At 34.5% G+C, this 21,391-nt stretch overlaps 1 protein-coding gene across 1 annotated transcript; it reads left to right on the forward strand.

Annotated features, from left to right (window-relative positions):
• The first annotated feature begins 226 nt into the window (after positions 1-226).
• On the forward strand, positions 227-2,336 carry LOC115715681 (probable phospholipid hydroperoxide glutathione peroxidase). Its single transcript, XM_030644340.2, has 6 exons — positions 227-448; positions 1,006-1,082; positions 1,333-1,394; positions 1,504-1,622; positions 1,720-1,887; positions 2,125-2,336. Exons 1-6 carry the CDS (start codon positions 395-397, stop codon positions 2,155-2,157), a joined length of 513 nt encoding a protein of 170 aa, XP_030500200.2. The 5' UTR covers positions 227-394; the 3' UTR covers positions 2,158-2,336.
• Positions 2,337-21,391: the final 19,055 nt, after the last annotated feature.

The following is a 21,391-nucleotide window of genomic DNA, read 5'->3' on the forward strand; positions in this document are numbered from 1 at the left end:
AATTTGCAAAGAAAAATAAACATAAGGAGGTTTTGCCACCAAAAAAAAGATAAGGGGGTTAAGTGTATAAAAATTAAAACATAAGGGGGTTTTACCACAAAAAAAAAGATAAGGGGGTTAAGTGTATAAAAAATAAAACATAAGGGGGTTTTGCCACCAAAAATAAAAATAAAGGGGTTAAGTGTATAAAAATCAAAACATAAGGGGGTTTCGCCGCAAATTGCTCATTAAAAAATAAACAAAATAACAAAAGATTGTTAAGTCTCATTTACAATGTGAGGGATTATATAATCTTCAATGGTTAATGTATCTTGTGCGAATTAATTCTCTGTCTTCTCTCTCACCGGTTAACTTGGCCCTGTAGTTGTGTTCTCTCTCTGGTACGTACAAAAGGATGACAAGCCAAGCCTCAAAGATCCCAGAGACAATCTACGATCTCACTGTTAAGGTTAGTTTTCTCTTTATATCAAAAAGTAAAGCTTTTTACTTTGCTTTTTTCTGCGACATTCAAACCAACCCATATAATGGTTTCCCAGATTTTGGATTGTGGGTCTTATTTATTGATTATTGGAAATGTCCGTTTGTCTATTATTTTTTCGTCATTTTAATTATAAAGTTAGTGTTTTTATGAAAGAGGACCTAGTGAACAAATAATCTTACGAAAGATTTAAAATTTAAAATTTGTTATCTCCAATTTAGGGAGTCTGTCATCGAGTTTTATTTTTTGTGTTGAAAATTAGGACATGTATAATAAGGTAATGAGATATGGCTTCTCAAGCAATGTAATTTCATATTGGTTAGCATGTAAGTGATAGGATCTTTGCAGCTCACAAATACAGATTATTCAAAAGAATTTAATCTACGATACAGAGTTTGCTTTATACTTTGGCTTACAAGTTGTGGTTCTTATGGGTCTTTCCTGTGATCTGTACTCATTGACAAATGCTATATTTCTTCTTAGACAATTTATGTGATAATATGTTTGGCTGTTGAATATTGATACAGGATGCTCAAGGAAATGATGTAGATCTTAGCATTTACAAGGGGAAAGTTCTGCTCATCGTCAATGTTGCTTCCAAATGGTACTCCTCTTCATCCCCACTATTGTCAAATAACGTTTTATCTTAATCTTAAGATGGTGATAATGATGATGTGTATACCATTACTATTTTGAATTTTTGTTATTTCCAAGCTTAAATTTGTGTACTCTTTACATTGTTTCAGCTGTGGAGTTTAGGTCATCTTTTTCTTATATTTTATATGTTCTCAAACCACTGAAAGTATTCTCTTACTTACAACCATCTTTTGTTTTCTTTCTCCCAATCATTGAAGTGGACTGACTGACTCAAACTACGCAGAGCTGAACCAGCTTTATAAGAAGTATAAAGATCAAGGTGTGTTGAGCTCTAGAAAATATTGATTGTCTTTCTGGTTGAGAATGTTTACATTTAGTGTTTTTCACATCTCATCTGCTGTATTATTTTGGCGGGGGGCCTTATGTAGGCTTTGAGATTCTGGCATTTCCATGCAACCAATTTGATGAACAAGAGCCAGGAACTAATGAAGAGATTACAGAATTCGTTTGTACTCGTTTCAAGTCAGAATTTCCAATTTTCGGCAAGGTATGTTTATAACAGTAAATTGACATATTGTATCATAGCTGTTAACTTGTAAATTGTACTGATTTGTGCTGCTTCAATTTTTTGTGGCTTATTCCAGATTGAAGTCAATGGTGACAATACTGCTCCAGTATACAAGTTCTTGAAAGCAGGGAAATGGGGATTTTTCGGAGATAATATTCAGTGGAACTTTACCAAGTTTTTGGTGGACAAAGATGGGAAAGTGACCGATCGGTATTACCCCACCACACCTCCACTTGGCCTTGAGGTAAAACATATCAAATTTCTAGTCATCAAAATGTTGTGTTTGGAATTGTTGATGTAGAATAAGAAATTAGAAGTGAGTTAAAAATGTTATTAGTTATGATTATTGCAATCTAAATACAAGAAAAAGGAACTACAGTATTTAAATTTGTTTTTCAATGGAGCTTGTTATGTTATGTATCTTAACAGCCTATCATAATGAAATATATAAAACTCATCTTTCTTTATTACACCATTGCAGCATGGCATAAAGGAGCTCTTGGGGGTTGCTTGATTGATGATCATGTGAAGGCATAACCTAACATTTTAAGAGTTTAAATATGGTTTCAGTTTATGTGTTGGGATGTTTGTGTTGCAATTTATTTACCTGTTATAAATGCAAGTTATGTTGAACAAGGTCAACATAACTATGAATCGTGAACTTTATGAATTTAAATGTTCTGTGTTCTCTTATTGATCTCCGGGTATACAACTAGCCATGTCATGTGATCTAATTAAAAAAAAATGACTAGATTATCGGATTTTTTTTTTAATAAAAATAAAGCAAACTTATTTTGGCTAAATGAGGTTTATTTTATGAAATTACTGATAATCTAATGAGGATATTGAATTATTTACAAACAGTAATTTTGCACTAAAAATATTTTGAAGTGTTTTAATTAAGGGATATTGACAGCTAAACTACATAAATTTTACGTTTTGTAACACTTAACCACATAAAATTAATTTTTGACGGGAAAATTTATAGAAGTTTCATTTCGTTTTGCTTTGTATCCTTCCGTCCAAAAATCACAGTTAAATGACACGGTAGATTGTCCACATGTGTGCATTTGTACAAGTGACAAATTTTTAGTAGTTCACGTAATATTAATTTTAAAAAATTACAAAAAAAAATTTAAATATATATATATTTTTTTACTTTTTTCTTCTTCTTCTTTCTATTGAACCCATCCTAGGCAAGGCCAGCCCTGCGTTAATATGGGTCATAGGCAAAAAAAATATTTTTAGGCTCTTACTATAAAGATAAATGGTATTTTTAAAAATTATTAAAAAAATATATATTTTTTAAAAGGTATTTTTTAATTTGGGCCCTAGGGGCGGGCCTAGCCCGCCTATGCTTAGGGTCGGCCCTACTCCCAGGCCCTCTCTCTCTCTCTCTCTCTCTCTCTCTCTCTCTCTCTCTCTCTCTCTCTCTCTCTCTCCGTGGTGGTCGCCGAAGGTCTCTCTCTTCGTTGGTGGCTCCGACGTTGCACAAGGGGTCGGGGGTGGTCGCCGGCGTTAGGGTTTGGTAGGGTTTTTTAGTGAAGAAGAAAAGAAAAAGGAAAGAGAAAGAGAAAAAAAAAATAAGAAAATAAAAAAAAATAATTTTTTATAATTTTTAAATTATTTAAAAAAAGAAAAAAATTAAAAAAATATTTTAAATTTTTTTTTTCTGATTTTTTTATTTTTTTTTTTAAATATTTATAATTATTTTTTTAAAATTAATACTACGTGGACCACTAAAAATTTGCCAGGTGTACAAGTGTGTACACGTGGATAGTCTACTGTGGTATTCAACTGTGATTTTTGGACGGAGGGGTACAGAGCAAAACGGAATGGGAGGTTCAGTAGTTTTTGCCGTCAAAAATTTAATTTACGTGATTAAGTATTACAAAACATAAAATTCAAGTAATTTAGCTGTTAATATCCCTTTAATTAATGTTCTCAATTTTCCAGGGATTCATTTTCCAATATATATAATCATCTATTTTCCAAATTTTACTCATACTTTTTTTTTACTGTTGTGGATTGGAAAAACAAAGTAGCACACTCCCTTGCATATAGGGGTGCACAAAATGTAGGGTGATCTATTTGACTCAGCCAATTTAGATGGAATTTGACCATATTGAATGAATTAGTATGTAATTAGGTTATTAGATGGATAGGATGATAGGATAGATAAAATTATATTGTATATCTATTTTATTTATTTTTATTTTTATTTTTTTTTTATAAAATTTAAGATATACTCATTTTTATAGATGATGCTTCCATTATACTCCTTAGGCTAATGTAATTTATGCTAAACATAAGTGGAAGGTAAAAGTATATTGGACAACCTACTTACAAAAATGGGTATATTAATAAAATATAATATGAGGATATTTTTTTATTAATAGATACAAAAAAAAAAAGTATTTCTCAATTTATCCCTATTTAATAGGGCTATTTTCAAAAATATGAGAAAAATTATTAAGGTTATGATAAATATGGCATAAAAGTAAATGTCACTAAATATTTATTTTTTAAAAAAAAAAAATAAAACAAATGAAACTACAGTCATCGCTGGAGTTGTTACTCTTCTCGGAAAATTCACTAGAGTTTGCTACCGGCACTAAAAAAGTTGTCAGAGTAGCTGTCAGTGTCGGAAAAGTCATCGGAGTTGCCGCTAGCACCGAAAAAGTTGTCAGAATTAGTATTTTCACTGGAAAACTTACAGGAAAATACCAAGAAACTGATTTCTTGATGAAGAAATCGGTTGTTTCTTGGTGATTTTTCCAATGATTTTACTGGCCACAATGCAATTCCGACGACTATTCTAGAGTTTGCTGTTGGTGCTAGAAAATTCGCTGGAGTAGCTGCCTGTGTCGGAAAAGTCGCCGGAGTTACTGTCGACGTCAAAAAAGTCATCAGAAATAGCATTGTCACCAGCAAAATTACCAGAAAATTACCAAGAAACTGGTTTCTTCACCAAGAAAGTGGTTTCTTCATCAAGGAACTAGTTTCGTCACGCAACAATAATAAAGATTATGAAAACAAAACAAAAATGATATATAATGAAAATAGTTGAAACTAGTTTCATCAATCAATCAAATAGAAAAAAAAAAACACAAAAAAAAAAATACTCATAGATATAAACAAAACAACACACAATGCACAACAATAATCTAAAATAAAATATAAGTGTGAAAACCAGTTTCAAACATAGAAACAAAATAATAAAAAGAAACTTAAAATAAAAAATATGCAATAACATCATAAAATAGAGCAACCTCATTACATAACCCTTAAAACTTGTAAAACCAGTTTTGAACTTATGAACCATGTGAAACCAGATTCGACACTATGAAAAATCATAACGAAATACAAATGCTAAACAATAAAGTTAACTGAAACAAGTCATCGGAATTGGCATAGTCGCCGGAGTTGCTGCCAGCATTGGGAAAGTCACTAGAGTTGCTGCCAGCGCCGAAAAAGTTAGAAAAATCACAAAAAAAAAAAATACCAACAAACTAGTTTCTTCATCAAGAGACCAGTTTCTTGGTGATTTTTCCAGCGAAAATGTCAATTCCGAAGAATTTTTTGGAGTTTGTTGTTGGTACCAAAAAGTCACCGGAGTAGTTGCCGGTGTTGGAAAAGTCGTTGGAGTTGCTGCCAACGCCAGAAAAGTCGTCATAATTGGAAGTTGTCAGAAAAATCACCAGAAAAATCATCAAGCAACTGGTTTCTTCATCAAGAAACTGGTTTTTCATCAAGAAACTGGTTTTTTTTTATGAAGAAACCAGTTTCTTGGTAATTTTTCTTGCGACTATGCCAATCTTGATGACTTTTTTGAAGTTTGCTGTCGGTGCTGGAAAAGTCGTTGGAGTAACTGCCAGTGTTGGAAAAGTCGTCAGAATTGGCATTGTCACTAGAAAAATCACCAAGAAAGTAGTTTCTTCATCATGAAATCGATTTTTCTTTAAGAAACCAGTTTCTTGGTATTTTTTCAATGATATTTCCAGTGACAATGCCAATTCTGACAAATTTTCCGACGTCAGCAGCAACTCCGACGACTTTTTCGACATCGACCGCTACTCCAGTGATTTTTCCAACACCGGTAGCAAACTCCTGCGATTTTTCCAACATCAATGACAAATAAAACTATCTAAACAAATAAAAACATTAAATATGAGATTTAAAAACCTAATTTACATATATATGGCATATCAAATACCATACAAAGGCCTAAAAATAAAAAAAAAATACCTTATAAATTGGTCAAACTCAAATGTGTCATATTTATCATAAGAACTTTTAAAATCCCATAGTAAGTGTAATTTTCTCTATTTAATAGGGAAATTTACATGATATACTAACTTTTACTATTTTCTTATAAAAATACTGCCAGACGGTATTTTTTTACTTTTTTACTGTGTTTTTTTATAAGTTTCAACTGCAGTATACTGTGTTAAGTTTTCACTGATGTTCTACTAGTGTTTTACTGGTGTTCTACTGTTGTTTTGAGTTGTTCTGCTTTGTGTTTTACTAGTGTTTTATAAGAACACAGTATTTTTGAAAAAAATTCCGTGTGACAGTATTTTTGTAAAATTTAACCCAAATTCCAGTATTTTTGTAAGTTTTCCATTTAATATCACCTTATTGTTGGCCCAATCTAACTCAATCCAACCTATACTGTATAAGAGGAGTGCTAATTACAATTTCCTATTACAATCTCTTAGTCAACCTCTACGTCTGATATTACATGCCAAAATATTTTTTTTTCAATTTTTTTTCATAGCATTTCGTTATAGTTACAGTATCATCCCTGTAAATTTTTGAAAAATTCCGAATAGTTTATAGTATCGAAAACAGAGTTCCTGATATTCAAGTTTACCACGCGTGTTCAAAAAACTTCAAACGTATTTTCGGCACTGTAAATTATTCAAAAAATTTCAAAAATTTATAGGGATGATGTTGTAAGCATAACGAACACAACCATGAAAAAAATTTTGAAAAAAATATTTCGACATGTATTTTCGACCGTGGTGGTTGACTAAAAGATTATAACAGGAGGTTGATGGTAGCACTCCTCACTGTATAATAATAATAATAATAATAATAATAATAATAATAATAATAGGGAAATTTAATTTTCTATACTTAAAAAACTTAAAAAAAAAAATTTAAACCAATACATTTACACTACAAAAAATATGACCACTTTACTAATTTTCCTAAACTACCCCTCACATTTCAAAACATCACCCTCTCTCTTCCTCTCACTCTCAGCCGAACCACAAAACCCAGCCCTCCTATCACAGCCGATGCCCCCTTTCTCAACCGAGCTCGTCGACACTCAACTCCGACCAACCCAGCTCCGTCGACCCTCAACCGCAACCACCCAGCCCCCTCTGTCAGACCCGAAGCCTCAACCACACAACCCCCTCTCTCTCTCTCTTCGTCTCTCTCTCGGACCGAACAAAAAAAAATGCACAGTGGTCCGACGGTCGGACCATATGGTCCGATGGGGTCCAACCAATCGGACCCATCGGACCATGGGTCCGACCATCGCACCACTGTGCACTTTTTTTTTGTTTCGGTTTGAGGGAAACGAAGAGAGAGACGAAGAGAGAGAGGCACAGTGGTCCGATGGTCGGACCCATGGTCCGATGGGTCCGATTGGTCGGACCCCATCGGACCATATGGTCCGACCATCGGACCACTGTGCCTTTTTTTTTTTTGTTCGGTCCGAGGGAGAGACGAAGTAGATAGAGGGGGTATTTTTGGGGTTTTGAAAAAAGTGTCATATTTTTTGTAGTGTAAAATATATTGGTTTAAAAAAAATTAAGTTTTTTAAGTATAGAAAATCAAATTTCCCTAATAATAATAATAATATATTGGATATTTCTATTGTGAAAAAAATGGCTTTTATTTATGTGATAGGAACACTTGATTATACATTGATTAATGATTTAATAGTGGAAAAATGTAAAGAGTATGACGGTAAATGTAGAATTTATTTCGGTGGCGTTTGTCACACTTTTATATTTAAACTTTTTAATCATAAAAATAAAAGTAAAATTTTTATTTTTGAAAAACAAAAATGTATTCTATAACCACTTTTGTTTTTCAATTTTAAAAATAAATAAAAATGTGTTCGGTAAATTTTATTTTCATTTGTTGATTTTATTTAAGTTGGGTCCGGAGCCGGGTCCGAGTTCGAGACTGGGGGCGGGTCTAAGTCCAAGGTCGGGTCTGGGTTCGATTTCTAATGTCTAAGTTAGGGTCGGAGTTTAAAATATTGATTAAAAAAAACTGTTTAAAAAAAAAATTGAAAGTGATTTTTTTTTTATTTTTAAAATTTAGATTCTTAATTAAAAAATTGTAAAGTAAAAATAATTTTATAGAATATGATTTTAAAAAATATTTTCACTTTTCTAATTTTAATAACAAAAAACTGATTAAAAAAGTATTACCAAATGCCCCCTACACCTTTACATAACTCTTCAATATTTTTAATAATAATTTAACATATATATTATTGATTTTCTTGACAAAAAATATGCAGTTACTTTTATATAATTTTTTTTTATCAAATTTAGTATTTTTTTTAATTAGCAAAAATAGATTAATTAATTTTTCTTTTTCTTTCAAAACGAATTTTTTCCAAGCTGTTTTTTTAATTCTATAGTGGCATTTGGTAACGTTTTTGTTTTTGAAATTTTTTAATCACAAAAATAAAAATGTGTTTTATAATCACTTTTGTTTTTTCAATTTTAAAAACAGAAAACGAAAGTGTGTTCTATAAATTTGTTAACGCAGATTTTCGTTAACTATGTTAAAGCCTATTTTGTGATTGATTTGCACAAAACTAATAGTAGTAAAAGAAGAAGAAATAACACAAAACTGTTTACGTGGTTTTGCTGTTAAAATTCTGCATAGTCCATGAGTCTATCTTATTAGATTTCTCTGATACAAAACTAGGGTTCTTTCTCTAGAAGATTTTTCGTCCATTTTTCAGTGTATTTTGCCCCTATTTATAGTTACATAGAGAGGCATTTAATTACAATCAAATTTATACCCCACAACAATGTTCCCTTGAAATTATGGGATTTGATTACGTCCCAGGTAAAATAAATGCGGCTATGGTTTATAAATCACACATCTATGATTTATCTGCTTTTACCGGGTCAATGTTGACGTGGATTTAAATACGCTGCAAAGTGTATCTCACTGGGTCACCTCGCTAGGATAGCAACAATAACCCTAACAAAGAGTTGGAGCTTTTCCCATGTATTTTTGAGGTTGATAATGTAAATACCATTGTTTCTGCTATTGAAGACATAACGCTCCATCTGACAATCGCAGTTCTTGGTGACAAGGTGAAATTCAGTAGTCAACATCATTTGAATGTCAGCTTCTATCTGAGAGAGCTGACTCGACGGAGTAGTGGATCTCATTGAAAGATGTTTGGAGCTGATTAGTGATAGTACCATGAACATGCCTTCCTATAGCGAGATGAATGCCTTACTATTTGTTGGATTCGTTCAACTGTTATGCTTAGTCTGTATAATGTATATTATATACTAAGTGTTCCAACAGTCTACATGTCTCGTCTTCATCTCTTTATACATAGCAAGGTTGGTGCCTCGCTTTGTATTACTAATGTCATCCTTATAATTGTGTCTTCTGACGCGGAATAGTTTCTCGTCAACACATGAGGTAATAGTTCGTATATCCTTATCCCGCTTAGGACTTTACAGTCAGCAAGTTATAAATATACTCTATCAACTCTGCATTTAATGAGTTATTCCATTTTAATATCCTTTAATATAATTACCATTATATGTTGGGAATTATTTTACCAGGATCTTAGATCTACTCACAAGTATGTTGTTTAAACATCCTAAATATGAACTTTCTAAAACGATAAATAAACACATATAAAGTTAAGAAAACCTTACATTGATGCAGCGGAATAAATGTCTCCTTCCACTCAGATCTCTAACCCTTGATTCCTTTCTGTAGCAGAGTATAATCAAGATCTGAGCCCGAATGTCCTTCTTCTTCAAGTTTTGATCCTTCACAGTCTTCCAATCTATGATTGAGTTACTGCTTGCTGTGTGTGGGCACTTACTCTTTCACTAGGGTCACGAAAAAGATGAAGGGAAAAGAGAGAGAGGTATTTCGGCCAAGGATAGAAAGTGGGAAGGCTCAGTTTTCTGAAGAGAGAAATTTCTGTCAGATTACTAATGAAAGCATGTGTTGTGACTGAGCCATCACTTTCTATTTATAGGCAACTACTAGGTCTAGGTTTAGAATTATTTGGCATTAAAATAATGAAAATATTAATTTGAAAAAGCCTTTTAAGTGGCCGGCCATATGGTGTTAATGGGCCTCACTTAATTTTGCAATTTTATCAAATTTTATCTCTATTTTCTCAAAAACGCCAATTTTCCAATTCTAACCTTTTAAATGCCAAAACTAATTATTTAATAACTAAAATAGATTATTAAATAATATTGTCATTTAATTTAATTATTAATTAGACATATAAAGTCCATTAATAAATAAATAAACCTAGAAAACTCTTTTCCTTACAATTTCACCCCTAATTAGTGAAAATTCATAAAATTAGACATAGTCTAACTTTAGAATTATAATTGATCAATCACGAATCAATTAATGAGTCTTACAAGCAGAATGTTCTCAACTAGAATGGGGACCATGGATCTATATGCTGAGCTTCCAATAAGTGAACCAAATTTACAAAGTAAATTCCTACTTATTAATTCTTCGTTGAATCCACTCTTAGAACTTAGAATTGCACTCTCAGACTTATATAGAGCATATTGTATGTTTCACGATACCAATATACTATCTCATTTAACCATTGTTATAATCTTATTGTGATTTAAAGATCCGCTATATAGATGATTTACATCGAGATGGGATTTCTTTACCGTTCTCACCCCTCAATGTATTTTGCCCCTTAAAACACTTAGCTACCTGTAAATAGTGTTTAGTGATCTAATAATTAGTCAGTTAAACAAGAGCTCATCCATTTACTTCTATTTGCTAAGCTCGAAGGGAATCATCACTTAACTTCTATACACCAGTAGAAGCTATAGATTCCATATTTATGTTCAGCACTCCCACTCAATCATACTATCATGTTCTCGAAATATACATATCACCCTGACCCAAAAGTAGGCTTAATTAATAAATCAAAGAACATGAATAGCACTCCTGAGTTGAGCCCAAACATATCAGGATTTAGATTCTTTTTAATCTTAAGATCAACTACTGATATTGACTTGGAAAGATATGTATAACGGTAAGTTTGTAATATCTTAACTTAGTTGCAATATCGGTCCAGTCCAATGTATACTCCATACATTCGAAACTAGTATACTTTACTAATGTCCTGGAAAGAACATAACACTTACTCCAAGTGTAAGTTTACATCATCGCTGATTATCACATTAGTGTAAATCCAATAACACTGATGAAACAGGGACCAAAACTTTTGATTCATATGATCACAATCACATTCCACTGTGTTGACGATACTGTAATTGTGAATAAATATATGATCTGGATTTAACTGATTTTGTGTGTATGAATGTAATAAACATATTAAACATATTAAACCATTAGCATGTAAAATTCATGCAAACATCAATCACTTCAAATTTCTTATATTGATAACTAATCAGATTATAAAGAGTTTTATTTAGGGCATAAAACCCAACATTATATTCGTTGATTCATATTCTTCAAGGTTGACACGTGTCCTCCTCTTAAGTGCCACCCAAATTTTGGGTATAACAATTGCCCCTTAAAAAGTTCTTTTTAATGAAAAGTATAAATGATTACAAAGAGTATTTTTGTCATAATCCCTTTTGAAAAAACGCATGTCCTCTGATTTTGGCGGTTTTGTGGTTTCGGGGTACATCAGCATTTAATGACCATCTTTTCCACTTCCTTTTTTAAATTTTACCCGGTGGATCAAGTGTCTCCTTAATCTGACGAAGATTAACCCAAGAGTAAAAAAAAAAAAAAAAAAGAATCACCTTTTCAATACCTTTGCCATTTCAGAAACTCTAAAAAAATTTCAAGCTTTTCTGCAAAAAACCATACCCAGATTATTTCGAAGCCTTGCATGCCATCTTTGTCATTGATATTTTTCCAACGAGTTTTATTCGATTTAACTTTCGACTTCAAGCATTCAGAGGGATCTTCACACCGTTCACTGTTTCGTCGATTGCATAACCACTCATCGTCTCAAAAACCAACTCCAAACAGTAAGTGATTTCTCTCTTTGTTTTTGTACATTCTTTTTATTTTGCGTTTCTGGGTTTGATCACTAATTTCTTAGTCAACACCTTTGTTACCTCATTTGGTTTTAGTAATTTTAGGGTTGAATTGTACCTGGGTACATTTTAGAGTTTAGGCAGAACGTATATTTTTGGGGTTCTCCAATTTACCAACTTCTGGTTTGATAAATTTCATCCAGGAATTGGGATTGCTTTCTCTTTGCAGAAAAATGACCCAATCTGGTTCAGAAGTTTGTCGTCCAGAATATGTAGAAACAGAGTTCTCACTGAACTTTTCATCCCATATATTCCCAGAATTTCAGAACCCAAATCCAAATTAGAGGTAAATGATGCAAAGATTAGGGAACACTTAGTAAAAACCTACCAAGATGACATTGCCAATCGCCACAGACGCTTCTTGCAAGAAATTAATGAAGGAAAATGTCGTTTCTTGCGAGATGATGCTTGGCCTGAATCCCCCAATTTATCATCTATTCCTCTGGCTAGGCCTTTATTTTTTTACCCAGAGTCACAATTGCTTTTGAGCCAGGTGACTTGGACTTTGAAATCATGACCTCCAAGCCTCAAAAATCGAAGACTCCCCATGATCCTAATGTCACCTTTGAGACTATATTAATAGAGTCGAAGGTGCGAGTCATCGGTGATTACGTAGGTAATACCCTGAGGGCTTGTGGTATTGAGTATAAGCGAGACTGGCGGGTTAGATCGCTGGTTGCTGGCGAGTTCAGCTATTATCCACCAGTGAGACTTACTTGCGAAGCCCCTGAGGGAACCAGTGGCAAGGCCAGTATGAGTGGCTCGACCGGGATAGTCGCTTGGAGCCTCGAACATATCAGGGCTGGAGCCATTACCCCCTGCGAGACTATTTCAAGGACTTCTTAAACCATATCGGGCTTGCCCCATTCCAATTGAATCCCATTTCATACAAAATCCTCGCGAGTTTAAAGGTTCTGTACAAAATCTTGAACTGGGAGTGCCCCACTCCCAAGGAAATAGAGTATCTCTACTCTGTCAAGGTCGTTCCTACCAGGAAGAATGCAGCAGGGGGTTTTTACTGCCTTGGGACTCACACAAGTAACCTTAAGATCATTGTGGATTCGCCAAATAAAACTCCCTTTAAAGACGAATTCTTCTGGACGACTTGTCTTTCCCCAATCGGCACAACCACCTTTCGCATAATACGTAAGTAATTTTACTTAAGACTTGGTTAAACTATTCTATGTCTTTTACTCTTGGTATGCTGAATTCAATTTTGCCTTTATTTTCGAAAACTGTCTTGAAAAGACCAGTTCCAACTCCTGAGATGGTCGAGCGACACAGGCACCTGTTGGGTCTTCCATTTGGCCTTCGGTCATGTGAGTTTCTTTTGAACGAGGTCAACCTGAGGTCTGTGGGTCTCCTAACTGACAAGGAGTTTACTTGTGATTATAAATATCCCAAGAATTCTTCTTGGCAGTAGGAATCTGTCCCAGCTGAGGAGGAAGCTCAGGATCGCGTGGCTCGGGCGCATTATCTTCGGAACATCGCCCCTTGGGAAGCCGAAGAGGGAGCATCCCAAGGTAATTAATGTGGTTGGTCACCCATAGTGCTTAGGGTCGAGCGTAACACCTTAGTGTCATTTCGAGATAGTCGTTACAACTTTTACACTTGGAATCCCCTTCTCGTAGATTGCATTGCACATAGGTTTGATAGTTGGTACCTAAAGTTTCATGTCCAAATTAGTTATACTGACCCATACTACGGGATAGCCAAGCATTACGGGAACATGATGGATAGGGCAAGTCACTTAGATGCGAGCTGGGATTTAGAACCAATTAATTCCTATGATATATTCAGGATCACGGGATGTAGGGATTTTAGTGGATATTATAGTCCTTCCTCTTTGTCTTCTTATGATTATGGTAAAATTCTTAGGCAGGAAATTATGCCCCAATTTCTCCTTTTACTTGTTTTTGAACATATGCTAACACTTTATCTTGTATAGCAGAAATGAATCTTGAGGGTCTCTTTCACAAAAAGGGAAAGAAAAGGTTGACCATCTCGGAGGCTCCATCAGATGTTTGTTGGGTTTTGGGCCCTAAATAAAACTCATTTCAATATAATTAAATTTGTTAATAAAGATCAGAAATAACATTTTATGTTGCATGGTTCACATGATTTATTTCATGATTATATACATATAATGTATGAATTCTATTTAAGTCCAGAACATATGAATTTGTTAATGATTATAGTGTTGTCAGCACAGTGGAATATAATTTTAATTATTTGTTCGAAAGTTTATTCCCTAATTTGTCAGAACACTGGATTTAGATTGGCATGGTATAATCAGCGATAGGTATTCTTACACCTTGGATAAGTGGTATGTCCTTTCCAGGGCATTGGCAAAGTTTACCTGTATCGGATGTATGGAGTATACATCGGAAGGGACCGATATTGAACTTTTATTAGATATATTAAAATTTACCGTAATATCTATTCAATTCAATATCACCTGTTGATCCTAGATCAAATGATCTTAATCCTGATATGGTTAGGTTCGATCTCAAGAGTATTATACATGTTCTTTGATTTGTTAGTTAAGCCTACTTTCTGGTCAGGGTGACACGTACATTTTGGGAACATGATGTTGGGTTTTATGCCCTAAATAAAACTCATTTCAATATAATCAGATTTACTTACTAATAAAGATCAGAAATAACATTTTATGTTGCATGGTTCACATGATTTATTTCATGATTATATACATATAATGTATGAATTCTATTTAAGTCCAGAACATATGAATTTGTTAATGATTATAGTGTTGTCAGCACAGTGGAATATAATTTTAATTATTTGTTCGAAAGTTTATTCCCTAATTTGTCAGAACACTGGATTTAGATTGGCATGGTATAATCAGCGATAGGTATTCTTACACCTTGGATAAGTGGTATGTCCTTTCCAGGGCATTGGCAAAGTTTACCTGTATCGGATGTATGGAGTATACATCGGAAGGGACCGATATTGAACTTTTATTAGATATATTAAAATTTACCGTAATATCTATTCAATTCAATATCACCTGTTGATCCTAGATCAAATGATCTTAATCCTGATATGGTTAGGTTCGATCTCAAGAGTATTATACATGTTCTTTAATTTGTTAGTTAAGCCTACTTTTGGGTCAGGGTGATACGTACATTTTGGGAACATGATAGTATAATTTAGTGGGAGCGCTAACATAAATATGGAGTCTATAACTTCTATAGGAATTTAGAAGTGAAACGATGATATCCTTCGAGCTTGGCTAAACAGAGATAAATGGTGGAGATCAGATTTCACTTCGCTGAAATATCATTTATACGGAGCTAAGTGTTTTAACGATAAAATACATTGAAGGTGTAACGGTAATTTAGTTCCTATTCAATGTAGATCATCTATTTGAGGGTCATTTTTCAAATTAGGATTATAACAATGGATAATTAATAGCGTATCTATATCGTGGAACATATAGAGCGTTCTATATGACTGAGAGTGCAATTCCAAGTTTTAAGTGTGGATTCAATAAGGAATTAATAAGTTAGGGAATTTACTTGGTAAATTCGGTTAGACTTATTGGAAGATCGGTTATATAGGCCCATGGTCCCCATACTAGTTGAGACCATACTGCTTTTAAGACTCAGTTAATTGATTTTAATTAATCAATTATAATTCTAAAGTTAGACTATGTCTAGTTTATGAATTTTCACTATGTTATGGCTTGATTGTGAAGAAATAGTATTTTGGGGTTTATTTGTTAATTAAGAGACTTTATGGAGTCTAATTAATAAATATTATAAATGACAATTTTATTTGATAGTTATTTTAATTATTAAATAAATAGTTTGGCATTTATAAGGTTGAATTGAAAAATATGGTATTATTGAAAAGAAGAATAAGTGGTTGAAATAAAGTGGCAAAATTGTAACTAGAGATTGGCTCACTTAAGTGTACGGCCAAGTGTGATTTATTACCCAATATTTTATTCTTTTTTAATCCATTTAATTCAACCCTAACCCTATTGAAGAATAGTATAAAAGGAAGGTTATGGTCTCATTATCCAACTAATGCCTCCAAAGCTAATAACCTAGCTTTTGATGAGACCTCTTCCTTCTTCTTTCTTCTTCAATTTCGAAAACACTATAGCCTATCTTCACAAATATTTTTCAGCCATTAGTGAATGAGTGAGTGCCCACACACATCAAGTGGTATCTCAATCATAGTGTGTAAGACTGTGAAGAATCCAAACAACAAGATGGAGAATCAGCATCAAAGAAGGAGAGAAAGAGATCCAGGTTCAGATCTTGATTATATACTGCTACGGAAAGGAATCAAGGGCTAGAGATCTGAACGGAAGGAGTCATTATATTCTGCTGCACCCAATGTAAGGTTTACTAAACTTTATATGTGTTTATTTCATTGTTTTAGAATTCATATTAGGTTGTTAATAAAACATACATGGTAGTAAATCTAGATCCTGGTAAAATAATTTTCAACAATGTCGACGTAGAGCCCCCAAAAAGGCTCAAGAAGACTACTGCTAACAAGAAGCGAGCCTTCTAGACCGCTAATCTTAAGGTCCCTGAAACTAAGACTCAGGATCCAACCCCTCCTCCTGCCCTTGCACGTAGCGACGAGCCTATTCCAAAAATGACTCAAGCTTCTACCTCCTTGAGCCAAGCCCTCAAAACTCTGCCTGTCGAGGCTAGAAAAACTGGCCTGGAGTACACTGCAGAGTTTGGTGCAGCTTTCTGGCGTCATTTCAAGGCTCTCCTCCCCTATGAATGGGATTTAATCAATAATGGACATCTAGGGGTTTACAAGGAGTGCATCTCATAGCCTCTCGAAAAATTTCCTTATCCTTATCTGCTCACTTTTTTTTTCAAGTCCTTCAAAATACTCATGCATTTTTGTTTGTTGGTTTTCAAACATCTTTCATTTCCTTTGTCGCCCAATGGCGAGGCATGGAAAAAATAAAGTATATGGAGAGCGAGATTCAGAACTTGATAGGCCAGCGCGAGGTTGTAACCAAGCAATGGAATGATGCCAAGCTAGAAAACACTCGCCTAAACAAAGAAGCCGAGAAGATGAAGAGGACCCTCGCGGCTGAGCTTGAAGCTGCTAAGGAGGCAAAAGACAATCCAATGCATGCCACAAACTCCAAGGGGAACTTGATGCAGCCAAGGTAACACTCAATGGGAAAGAAGCCGAAACCATTGAATGATGCAACCTTGTTGGCCTACGTTCCATCTACCAAGCTTGGATGGCGAATCCGAGGATGGATACGAGTTTCTTAGGAGAGTCTGAGGAGGAAATCCTTGCCTTTTGCGAGAAGACTAAGAAGGAAGAAGAAGATGTCGAGGCAGTAGAAGAAGAAGAACTATCCAAGTCTTCTACTATGTAAGCTTGGTTTTTATTTATTTTTGTTTTATCTAGGCAAATGGCCTTAAGGTCGAGATAATGGTTTGCCCCTTGTGACACTTTTGTAAAGATAAATTTGCAAGGTTGGATGGCCAACTTTGCTTTTATTTTATTTTCATTGAATGTTTCGTACAATTATATTTTGATCAAATTTAAAATACTTTAGGAATTTTCATTGCTCGTATTTTCCTTTGATATTATTTAATTAGTTAGTGGTCTACTATGTGCGTGAGTAGTTATTATCTGCTATGCTTTTGATTTGCGAGCAGTTATCAATTCTGCTTCGCATAAATAATTATAATTTGTTTGAAGCAAACTTGAATATACTTTTAATGATTTATCACTTTGTATATTTTTGATTGCTTATATAAATAGTTAGGTCATCTATTCATATACTAGGCTTAAGTATTTTTTCAAGACATCTTGGAGTCTCGTTCAATACTTTTCCACAAAATGCGAGCCGTTAGTATTGTTTATCGCCCCTGTCTTTTGTGGCATTGCCTTTGTTGTCGTTTTGGGGTTCCCCCTTTGCGTCTTGTTACGAAAATTCAGTTTATTACGCAAGTGAACGTATCAAGTAGTATCTCACGCAAGTGAGGTCGAACCACAGGGAATTGGATTAAGTACTACTAAATTATAATTATGATTCTATTTGGTAAAATAATAAGTTGCAATTTTAAAAGTAAATAACTCAGAAATTAAAGAGAAAATAAACGAAGATTAATCAAGATGAGAGATTAGGGAGGTGAATCCTGTTGATAAGTTACCTATGTTAATGCCTAATTGCTATCCTTATCTCAATGTGAAAGACAGATTATAAATTAACCTAACTCCTTTCAGATCTTTTAGGTTCTAAATAATATGTTCTCTAATTAACTTCTTAATTAGATCAACACAAAATCAGCATTAAGCAATAATCTATTAGTCACTAAGGCTATGTAAATACTTTCGTTTTACATCAAAACCTAGACTATCCAAAATTTTAGCATTCCTAATTCTCACTTTTCAGATTTCGAATTAGGATCATAGAGCATGTAAAAGGTGATCAAGCTTGCACATGAAATTAAACACAAATAAAGATAGTATTCACACATAAGATGAAGGAATGGCAATTATTTATTAACTAGGCATAAACTTAAACAACATTCATCATCCTCCCTTATTGGGAAATTTAGTTCATAATAACTCTAAAAACATCCATGATTAATTCAGAAATAAAAACAAACATAAAGATGAATAAAAGGGTAAAAGAAAGAAACTAGAAGGTGGTATCGCTCCGGGTCTTCAAGATAGCTTCCTCTCCACTTTGCCTCCACTATTAGGTCTGTTTTTGCTTAGTTCTGACCTTCAATGTCGTATTCCTTATATAGGGATGAGTGGTGAGCCTCCAATTGAGTGAAAAATCAAAATTAGGTCAAATCTGCGATTTCCGTACATAGTCGCGACTAGCATTTAAGCTGGTCGCGACTACAGGCAAAACTCGAAAAACCGAGTTTCTGCCTATCTTACGAAGTCGCGACCATGGTCGCGACCAGGAAAAAGGGTCGCGACCAGGCTCATCAGAGGTCGCGACTACTGATGCATCTGGAGCCGAATTTTCCAATTTTTTTCCAAGTTTGTCCCCGTTTTTCACCCTTTGACTGAATTCGAACTTTAACACCCCGGGAACCTGAAATAATGAAAATCAAGCGTAAAACTGCTCCAAAAGACACCAATAGACGAGATAATGCTAACTTTTAAAGACCCGAAATATAGGTTAATTATAACCTAACAAAGTCCCCCAAACTAGATTCTTACTCGCCCTCGAGTAAGATAAAAAAAACTAACTACGCTATCAGAAAATCACTACACTGCTGACTCATGCTCTGTTTTCTTCCTTGCATAAACTAGAATTTCGATCCTACTAACTCTAACAATTAACTCGGATGCTCAATTAATAACACTATGTACAACTGCAACAATCTACTCAAATATGAAACATTGTTATAAAAGTTTTACTCTTTCCATTAGTTCCACAACCCGATAACTCATAAGCTTGCATGCTTACCTTTCTCCACTAATGTTGACAGTATTCTTTGGAATCATTAGGTCTTTTCAAGGATTAGGTAGTATGGCTCAGATATTCAGGGATAGGCAAAAGATAATTTTGGCTCAAGATATCATAAGCACACAAACAGAACCCACAAGCTTTTTACTTTTCTTTTTCTAAAACCCCATACTGTTCCCAAGTTTACCAGGATTGAGAGAAGATATATTTTTTTTTTTATTTTCCAACATCACTGAAATCATATTCTTAACTTTTTTCTCAATGCTGTTTTTCTTTTTTTTTTTCAGTGACATTGAATTACACAATTTTTTTCTTTTTTTTTTCTTCTCAATCTTACACAAATTTTTCTCTCTCTCACTATTTCGTCACACTAAATGTTTCTTTTCCCCCAAACTAATCATATAGCTTATGATATCACTGATAATCATGGTGAGAATAAAAATTAATAGTGTGGTTGCAAAATGTCAAATCAGTGAGTGGAAACACAACAGGTTAAGGCTCAAAAGGGTAACTAGGGATACACATTATGGTAGGCTTGAAAGGCTCAAACTATCCAACAAATGCCTAAGTCATATTCCAATTGAACACTATCAAGGATTTCGCCTCAAAAGAATAAACATGCAAGTTCTAAGCTATCCTGTCAATCTTACCACAAACCATAGTAAAACATTTATAACAATTTTCACAACTTGAGTATTTGCAGAAAAACACAGGTTTCTAAGCATCCAAACTAATCCAAAGAGTTAACAAAATCAAGCACACAGTTATTTTGCAGTTTCAGATCACATCACACTAATCAACAGTATACAACTATCATCAAGCTTATTGCCATTCCTTAACTAAAACAAAAAACTAAAACAGAAAATTAAAATGCAGAAATTAAAGTGCAGAATTTAAAGTGCGTAAATTTTAATTTTTTTTTTTTTTCTTAAGCCTCTCCCCCCAAACTAAATATTACATTGCCCCCAATGTATACAGTAAAATGCAGAGAGAAGAAACTTACCTGAGACCCTTTCAGAAAGGGTTGGGTGGTGGCGGCTGGTCATAGGGATAGAACCGAGGAGGTTGTGCCAAGTAGTTCGGGTCATCAATCCCAATGTTCATTCTGTTGATGAGAGAGTTGAGTTGCTGAACTTGTCCCTCATCATAGATACTCCTCTGCACCATGTATTGTTGCATGTGGTTGTTCTGCTGAATTATGTAACTCAGCTGTGCATGAGTGTATTGTGTTGTAGGATCGATGGGCCCAGGCAATTGAAGTGTTTGCTCCTCTTCTTCTTCTTCAACACTAGGCTCACGTTGCCGCCTACGCCCTTGCGGTGCATCAGGTGGTGGCTGCCCATAGGGGTGTGGCTCTTTCAGCCTGTTGACAAAGGCGATGTCCATCTTACGAAGTGGCAACACCGTGTTGTCAAACTCTAACTGGGGAACTTCATATGCCCCGCAGAGTTCTGTGATAACCCCTGCCAAACCGAAACCACCTCCCGTGGCTCCTTGCACGATTTGGTCAATGCTCTGCCGTATGACTTGTCCAATGTTAATGTTGTACCCTTTCATTATGGCATACACTTATTTAAGGCGATCCATTTGGACATCGGAAAAATGCTTGTTAGGCACTAACCGAGCACTCACAAAGTACAGCCATGTTTTTGCCACCGGGTTAATCTCACACCGGTACAGAATATTAGGCGACCCCTCGGTACCATCATTGTCATGGAACCTCAACCCAGGAAATCCCACTGTCTCCGCGACATCCACCATATCAAATTGCTCTTCCTCCTCAATAATTCGGAGGCGTTGCTCCTCCCTAGTGTAATCTGGGACAGAGAACATCACATTGAATGCGTCAGCAGTGGCGGGAACCTTCTTTCCACGAACCTTTACTTCCCCATTTCGACGGTCGGGCCAATTTGTAAGGAATTCACAGGCCATAGTAA

The sequence above is a fragment of the Cannabis sativa genome, chromosome 5 (assembly GCF_029168945.1).
Source record: "Cannabis sativa cultivar Pink pepper isolate KNU-18-1 chromosome 5, ASM2916894v1, whole genome shotgun sequence".
Taxonomy (NCBI): Eukaryota; Viridiplantae; Streptophyta; class Magnoliopsida; order Rosales; family Cannabaceae; genus Cannabis; species Cannabis sativa.

Bases quoted from the DNA above. Each gene is read 5' to 3' on its own strand.
- LOC115715681 (XM_030644340.2), top strand. From the start codon at position 395: ATGACAAGCCAAGCCTCAAAGATCCCAGAGACAATCTACGATCTCACT. The intron at 449-1,005 runs GTTAGTTTTCTC...ATATTGATACAG, and splicing joins TCTACGATCTCACTGTTAAG to GATGCTCAAGGAAATGATGT. The intron at 1,888-2,124 runs GTAAAACATATC...ACACCATTGCAG, and splicing joins CACCTCCACTTGGCCTTGAG to CATGGCATAAAGGAGCTCTT.